The following is an 8,990-nucleotide window of genomic DNA, read 5'->3' on the forward strand; positions in this document are numbered from 1 at the left end:
GCTTCTTCGGTGGAATGTCATAACTTGCAACGTCATAACAGTTGGAAACACTAAGGATAAGCCAAACGTGTCCAACAGGGCTCGTAAACGTAAGCAGTCATTAACGGATTGAACTATAAAATATAATTTTAGATCATCGCTAACACTAATTTGCAATCAACTCCAATCATCAAGTAGATGTCTTTGAACAATAATAAGAATAACAGAAGCCCCAAATTCGTACCTTGAGGAACACCGGAAGAATCCTGTGGTGAATACGGTCAAATGCAGCTTTCAAATCAGTGAATCCTGTGGTGAATACGGTCAAATGCAGCTTTCAAATCAGTGTACATAACAACGACTTGCGCCTTCTGTTCTATGTGAGAAATACAGGTCGTAACGCAAATTTAGCTTAGCTTGATTAACCTTTATCCAACGTTTGTTCAAAAATTAAACAAATTGATTTAATTTTCAAGGTACAGAGGCAGAGAGGGATAATTTATTTTGAGGATATTTAGGTCATTACTTTTCATAACTACTGCACATCGAATGTTTTCAACAAAGGCTTCCAATTTCTTGAATAATTCTACGTATATTGTAACGGTTTTACTCTCACGTTAAAATATTATCCGGCTAAATTGAGGTTATTTTCAGACTAGTCGTAGAAAATGATGATTGATGGGAGTTTTCTAAAGTAGTAGCGAGCAAAGAATCGAATGTTGGCAAAGAAAGAAACGACAATGATTGACTCAAAGCTGTATAGTCCTCCTACAAAAGTGACATTTTGGGGGTCCTAAAAACTGTACTGAATCCAAGGCAACCAAATATTCACCCACGTAGTTAAGAATGGTTTTTTTTCTTCAAATTCATTCGAATAAGTAAAGCTAGTAAAATACGCGAAGCTTGAAGCTTCCCGATATGAACTGCTATATTCATGTCGTCTATTTATGTCACGAAGTAATCGATGAGCTCCATCCTCAACCGGAAGTAATTCAAACTCCAATCAAGATGCTAGGACAAAGTGAAACAGATCACTAATCGATGATCCTCCCCTTTTGCGGAGCCCCCCCCCCCCCCCCCCCCCTCCTCCCCTCAAATGACCCAACATGCATCTGGCATATCGTGCCTTCAACGACCGAAAACAGGTCTGGCAGGTGATACCGTTTGTCAGATGTCAGATGAAAGTGATAACTAGTCCTACTGCCCAACACCAAACCAGCGAATGTGGAGCACAAAAACCTATACTGGGAACGAAATCGATTCACTCAGTTTGACAGCGCACAGTCCTTGACGGGAGTTCCGATAACGACAGCGACGATAAAAACGACGAGCCGAGAGCTAGCTTGACAGAATCTTGGTGGCATATATTTCCTTCTCTCATCTCTTTTCTGTCAGACTCGTTTTTTTTGTGTTTAATGGATTGATTGAGTTTGCATTTTGAAGCGGGTGGAGGTTTACGAAGCCGAAGAAGAATCAGTTTCTCATATTACAGCGCGCGACTAGTGGGGGACCGGCATTCGGCTCATTCTCGTGCCATTTTCATAAGAGCAAATTGAACTGGAAAGCAGCAAGCAATCGCCTGTGGTACGTGACTGAATATCAAAAACCAATGCAGATATCTGGTCTGCCAGAAGATCGATTACGAGTGGTCCGTCGGCTTCGTACTTTTGTTTCGTTAACCACAGCCGTGCGCAGGGGGATGGCTTGAACCACCCGTTCCCAATTTTCTTTAAATTGCTGATGATAGTCGGGAATAATCAAAGCCGGAACTAATTGAATTATACGTTAAAGCCCGACTTTAAAACAGCACCTGCAGGTAAAAATATATAAAAACAACAGGCTTAACAGGGCGTTAGACATTTTTTTCTACATTTTCAGTTCGCGGATACAGATAAGAGCAAAAATTGTATCAACGGTGCGTAAATAATCGGAGATATCTTAAGCATTTGCCATGCTGAACGCCAACGCGAGCGATCGGTCGAGAGCCTTGCCTTAAATTAATGAACAGCCGTAAATAGAGCTGTTCATTGACCTACAGCAAGGCTCTCGCCCGATCGCTCGCGTTGACGTTTAGCAAGGCAAAGACCTTAAGCTCGGAATTTCAAAGCAAATATTAAAGCAAAAAATCATATAAATAGAGCTAATGTTCACTTCGTTAGAAGCTAACTATCGAAAACTTGGAGAAAATGTAAAGGAGCTCAGCAAAAATATAAAAAGGGAGAAATTTTCATCAAAACAATCCGTTCAATAAAAACAAATCCGATAGTTTTAATTAAAAAACCTTTACCTGCATGTTTTTTGCCAGCAGCAGGTTGAAAATTGTTTGAAAAAGCGATTTGTTTCAATCTTTCTGAAAACCTTTTACCTTCGAGACATCAAATTAGTCTAAGTTATTGGAAGCAAACATTGATTGACCTGTTGAGATGGGGAGATTGTTGTTTTTTATACTGATATATCGAGTATCACAGAAAATTGTTGGTGTCTATTCATTTTGTGTGTGCTAGGTATGCACGCATGTGAATGGTTCATTGTTCGGGTAAATTTGTCCTTGAAACTTTTTATCTATTTTACCGCTGAGCAATAAAATCATAACCATAACTAGTGTATTTTGAAGTTGTCCAACATTTTATCTACCCAACAACATATTGGTTATTGTTATCCATCATGTGTTTATGCTGTTATTATCGTTTGAAATCTAACGGAACATTTGCCAGTTTCATTTCAAATTTTACAGAATGTACCCCAGTATAGAAATATACCCCCCCACCGAAAACCTCTGCGCACGGCTGTGTCGTGAGCTAAAACCGTAGGCCGGTACTCACCTCTAGGTCCTCGTACGACTTGAACGCGAGGAACGCGAAACCATCAATAATGTCTTCCTCGAGAATGGGTGAAGGGTCCTTCTCCTTCCGCTTGCGACGAACCGTAGGCCGTGGAGGTTTTTCCCGGCTTACCGGCATGTCCTCGTCGGCACTGTCGTCTGGATCGATGCCGCCAGGGCCACCGGTACTTCCCACGGTACTAGCACCACCAGCCGTAACAGCAGCACCATCGGTGGCGGCATCCTTATCCCGCTCGGCTATCATACGTTGGGCCCGTTCCCGTCGTTTGTTGCGCTGCTTACTCTGCTTCACATCTATTTCCATGGCTCGACCCCGCAACACCTGGGACACATTATTGACTACGGGGGACCACTGCTTTTTGTTGCTGTTGCTTCACAAACATTTGATTGGAACTTTTTTTTTCTTAAGCCTGTTTAAGCACTACCTTCTTCACTGATAGGCAAATTTCGTTACGCCATGGGCCAACAAATTATACCACTTTTTTATCAAGGAGCAGTTGACAAGCGCGATGTCGTCAATCGATTTCAGATAACAATGGAGAGACGGACACGCACACTAGTACACACAATTAATAATATACAGGCACCGCACACAACACTGTTGGCAGATATTTCCGAGAGAAGCTTTTGTGGCCTGTGCGCTTACGATTCGGATTTTCTTCCTGCTTCTTATCCTTCATCGATGGATGCCCGCTGTTTGGCATCCCATTTGATTGATTATTCAGCACCTTATTCTATTACTTTTCCCGTTTTCACTTCGCTTCAGCGAAAGGAAAATACATGCACACGTACGCACACATACACTGATGAATGAACGCTTCGCACGGAGGATCCGGAATACTTCCTGCGTAATATCGAACCGTGTTGATTCTTACTGATTTATCAAAGGTTGTCCCGACCGGATCAAACTTTTTTCGGAAGCCGTCTTGTACACGAGTAAACACTTTCGCAAAAGCGGGCCCCAAACTATATTTCAATGGCGGAACACATTCCTCACTTTCCTGGCCGTCGTCGTCGTCTGTATACCGTGCGTGACTTCCACGAACTACACAAGCTGGACAAAAGAAAAATAAAACAAACGGTCAGCAAAAAATCTCGCACTCTTCATCTGAGAAGTTCGAACCTATGACGACCGGACTAGGTTTCCACTGTAATTTAAGTTGCTTCCATTGCTCATGGATGGGATTTTTTTCGTCTTTTCGTTTCGCCTTGTGGGTAGTTTTTTGTGTGTTTGCTAACCGCTCTGTCTGTATTCACTTTCCCGTTCTGGGTCTAATGCACACTTTTACCGTGAAGGGCCTCTTCTTTGGGTTCATCAAATGGTGAGCAGCGATTTGGATTCTCGCGGAGCCCGATTTGCACACGGAACTTGCACAATTAATCGTCGTTTGAATTTTTCGGAAAAATTATCCCGAATCTGGTAGTCACTGTTTATGTTACTTGTTTATACTGTGATTTTCCGCTGGATCGATGCTAGATTTTCGTTTTATCGCGACAGCTTAGAAAAACATGATTTTTCCAATTATACACACTATTTTGGGAAACGATTGTAAAATATTATACCGATGTAGCGAGCAGCAGAGCACGTACAAGCACGGAAACCACTACAGCTGTAAGCAACGCGTCTCGCTGGCACTACTACTACTACTATTGCAGCGCAATCGGCTTCATGCAAAACATCACACGCTACTTATCCTTCACCAGTTGCCACACCAACACTGCCAACTACTGTCCCGTTCCAGCGAGTCCCACTAGCACGCGTGTGCGCTCTGTGTTTGTACACAGAGGCTGGCTGACAGAATACCGACCGCACGGCTGGACTCGCGAAAGGATACTCTTCAAGGTGTTCTGGCGACACACTTCCGTAATGTATGTTAATCTTCCACACAGAACAGTTCCAGTTCAAAGTTTTAAAATTTCCGCTCGCCTGTTTGTTAACTTATTCAAGTGTCAGTCAAAACCGATTTCTCCCTCATAGCTGTCTTGTATGGAGCGACCGGAATACACGAGCTGTACAAGGACAGAGAGACGGGGGGAAAACTTGCACATCAAGAGGTTATTAACACTCTACACCACTCTGCTGCCACTAACTCCTCATCTAATCACTTCACTGCCGTGCAAAATGAACGTCAGCCGATCAGAATTCAGTCGACTTGCTATGATTATTCAGAGCTCTTTCGCTGCGTCCAACAGGCAAAATTCTGCCAGTAGCATTCCATTCGGGAAACAACCATTCAGCATTGCATTCGGTCCGATGGGCCAAGCTTTCTCCCTGCGGCTAGCACTGGTCAGCCTGTGTATCGGTTTTTTTTTCTTTTACTTCTTTCTCATTCGCTCCGATCGTTCGCAGGTTCACATCTCTACATTCGATGCAAACCACAATACTGCCAACTTAAGCCAAACCGTACCGAAAATGCACACGCACACTGCGATTCTGGCTGGCAGCGTTCACTGACACTTTCGTCACTTTGACACGGGCGTCGTCGTCGTACGGAGCCGACGGGATCTGCTGAATGGAACACTCGCAGGCAACACTGCTGTCTGCTGTATATTTCCTTTGGCATCAAACTTCTCTTTCGCGTACGCAACACCGATTCACTCATACCACTAAAGCACGTACCGCAAAACCGCTTGCCTCTCGCTTGCACCCGCGCGCACACACGATCATACCGTACGTGAAAAATGTTCGTGGTTGTTTTTACACGGCCCAAAGGTTTTTTTTCTTGGCCCGCAAATAACTGAAAACTATTGCTAGAGGACCACCTCAGTGACGCGCACTCAGGTCCAATTGCACTCGCAAATGTAGTCACACGTCGCTAGGACAAGTTTCCGCTTTCCAACGGGTACGATTTGAGTTTCCAAATGGGAACAAACTTTGCAGTACACGGGAGAAACCGATCGACGTCGTCGTCCTCTATGGGGAGCTGCTTGCGTACACGGGAGACAAAGAAATTTCTGTCTGGTAGGTACCGATTTGAAGCCGCTCCGTTGGCAGCAATGACGCCACGGAACAGTGCCGGCAGAATAGTTCACATATCGGCGAACATTTTCCAATAACCTGCAAATTCATTACGTCTATTACCGTTACAAGATCTGCTCGTAAGGCAACACTGCACTGCTCTTAAATAACACGCACACCGACAGCGACGGACAGAACATTTTAAAAGCCGTCAGTTTGACATTTGTCTGCTGCGATTTGTTCAATGCTACAAGGTTGGCATCGCCGTATTGTTAGCCAACATTCGTTTGTTTCGTTATTTTTGCTTTCCATTCTCTGCAGTTTCTCCCGTTTCTCATTACGGGTATCTTATATCCTCTATGCTGCGATGCGAGCATCAACAGGAACGAACCGGCGGAGCGAGCTTGATGATTAATTTTACTAATTAAATGACTGACAAAATACTTGAAAACAGTTTTCGAATAGCTTGTGTAAAATTGTTTGTATTTAATTCAATCGGCTTTTCCTCCTTTTGGGGGTTCCCATACCCGCTCTCTTTACTTGAAGCAACTCAGGTAGTGCGAAGCAATCAGAAAACTACACTCATTAAAGTCTGTGGTGACACCTTTCTGTTCCATTTCTCCTAGAATAGTATAGAAATCTTAGTAATAGCATAAGTTTTAAATGCGGACCATCCAACGTTGGGGTTTTTCGGCAAAAATATAGGGATAATTATTTTCATGCGCGATTACACTGAAATTTTTATATAGAGCAGTTATTTTGTTGTCAATATACGAATATAATAATTGAAACTAGTGATGGGAAATTTGTCGATACTTATCGATAATATCGATAAATGATGGTCATCGATATTATCGGTAATTTTTTGACGTTAGCGATAATTATCGATATTATAAGGGTGAGCACAAGTCAGTGCGGATGGTTACTGGAGGAGACCCAAAAGAAGGAGACCTCACCTACCCTACCCCAGGAGTTGCTTCTGCCGCTAGATATTCGTTGGGTGCTGCTATTCGACAAGATTTAGCATTGTTGGGGGTGGTGCGGGCGAACCTTTAGCCCCGGGTGTCACTGAGTTTCTGGGAAATAATGGTAACTAATAAGGTATTTATAGATTTTAGTTTCCTAAGAACAGATGAATTCGACAACTTAGTACTGGAGAACTTTAAAAAAATATCCAAACTTTTTGCATGATCTCATAAAAGCAATGATACGAAATTGTAATAAAATGCATTTTCTTTGGCTTGCCAACTCTTATAATATGATGGACATGCATAGCGGCAGTCTATTGGTAATTCTCTGGTAATTGTTTAGTTTAACTTGGAACTGTTTAAGTTTAAAGTATCTGTTACCCAACAAACAATTTTTAGTTCCACTAAAAATCCAAATCAACGAAATTGTTGCGCCAAAAAATATCCTGGGGTAGACAAAATAATTGAGATAAATAAAATTCTCTCCAATTCTAAATGACCAGAACTTTACGAAAAATGAATCAATTTTGATAACCGGTTTCATTTCACTAGAAAACAGTATTATATTAGTATTACTTGGGAACTTGGTGTGACCAACCTACACCGAAAATGTTTCGGATTTCAAGAGTTTGTATCAAAGTGTACATTTTTGCAACACATAGAACGTTTTTGGCAACTAAATTGTCTATCTAAAATATTTTATTTAAAACAATCTGAGATCACCGATATTTTCTAAAATTATTTTTTGTTTTTAAAATTATATTTTTTTCAGAGTAGGATCTTCAACTCAATTTTTTATATTTTTGAAGGAAAGTTCAGATAATTTTTACTAAAATATATTGATTCATTAAAAAGGTTCAAATACAGTTTTTTTCAAGTATAGGGTTTTCCTACGCGGGGGATACATGCCTCGTAAAAAAACCATGTTAATTCAGAAATCCGCTTGATAAACTGCTTTAATTCAAAAATTTGCGTAAAAAACCACGTTAATTTGAAAATCTGCATAAATAACCTTTTAGAGAAAATCCGCGTGAAAATAATCTGACCTTTTTAAATGTTAATCCAGATAAACTTTCAAACGCAAGTTTGCAAAGTTGCTTGGTTTAACAAGACCTACACACTCACAATGTTCGAATGAATTCTGCTAGAGTGCTGCAAGTTCAACGAAAATTAATACCCAACAGGGAAAAAATTGCCAAAATCAACACCCATACTTGATAAATACCTCGGTGATGCCTTGGCGAATTTTCAATGTCAGAAAAAGTTCTACGCGTTGCAAAAATGTACACTCAGTGTTGTTAGTCTCGCTCGTAAGCGGCATGCAACACCTCATGTGAGGTTCTCGGAAATTCCGCTTTCACACAGTAGAGAATTCTTTATTCAAGCTATTTCTCGTTCTTTCTTGCTCTATTTTTTTTTCTCTTTCACTAGCAGCACTACTTTCCAAGCTGCTGACCTCGATAAATCGTTAAGTACTTTTTCTTCAGTTCTCTTTTTTTTTCCTCTTTAAATAACACACTCTTTTTCCTCCGCGAGCACTACTTGGATTAAAACTCCGAAAAACTATTTCATTTTTCACTGAACCACAGATATTTAAACCACTACTTTTCCTTTTTGCTCCCTTAGCGTGATTACTACGACCGAGTTTGCGACCGCGTCTGACTTCCGAGATACGTCCGATTAAAGAAAATATTCAATGGCGTGGACAATCCCACCGCTGTCACCAGATGTGTAGGTATACCCATATCCTGGGTATAACCTACCAGGGAATTCTTCTACTAGATATCCCTGTACGCGCCTTTGGCGCGGAATTAATACACAAGATAACGGTGGACTAACTGACTTTATTTTTCGTACATCACTACTTAAATATACCCTACCGGTAACTCAGAGAGAGAGACTTTCTCCACTCTCTGTTTACCTTACTAATCTCTTAACCTATAATCTAGTACCGCATGTACGATAGAACGCATGCGAGAGCATCAACACCGTTGAACCTGCGACTTCTGTTTTGTTTATAACTTGTTTATTTTATTCGAGTTTGTTCGCCTGTGGCACAGCAGAAGGCTGCGCGAAGTTCTTTGCCACCTGTGGCATAATCTGTTGATACATAGAGTGTTGACAGAGACGTTCGCGGTCCTCTGTCAAGGGAACCAAATGTTTCGCCTGACTAAAGCATAGCAGAAGGCTATGCCCTCCTAGGAACAAAATTAAACTTTAATTATAAGGCTCGTGACGGAGC

General features: G+C 41.5%; 1 protein-coding gene across 10 annotated transcripts in view; it reads right to left on the reverse strand.

Moving 5' to 3' along the window:
* LOC129718837 (nascent polypeptide-associated complex subunit alpha, muscle-specific form) overlaps window positions 1–5,776 on the reverse strand; it is a 398,349-nt gene extending 392,573 nt beyond the window's left edge. For 7 of the 10 annotated variants that reach the window (XM_055669955.1, XM_055669954.1, XM_055669948.1 and 4 more), the window contains exon 1: window positions 2,802–5,776. In XM_055669955.1, coding sequence (XP_055525930.1) covers window positions 2,802–3,125 — 324 coding nt within the window. In that variant the 5' untranslated portion in view covers window positions 3,126–5,776. The remainder of the gene's footprint in view (window positions 1–2,801) is intronic. The other 3 variants (XM_055669953.1, XM_055669952.1, XM_055669946.1) reach the window with 2 other exon arrangements.
* Between the last annotated feature and the right edge of the window lie 3,214 nt (window positions 5,777–8,990).

Source organism: Wyeomyia smithii, chromosome 1 (genome assembly GCF_029784165.1).
Source record: "Wyeomyia smithii strain HCP4-BCI-WySm-NY-G18 chromosome 1, ASM2978416v1, whole genome shotgun sequence".
Classification (NCBI taxonomy): domain Eukaryota; kingdom Metazoa; phylum Arthropoda; class Insecta; order Diptera; family Culicidae; genus Wyeomyia; species Wyeomyia smithii.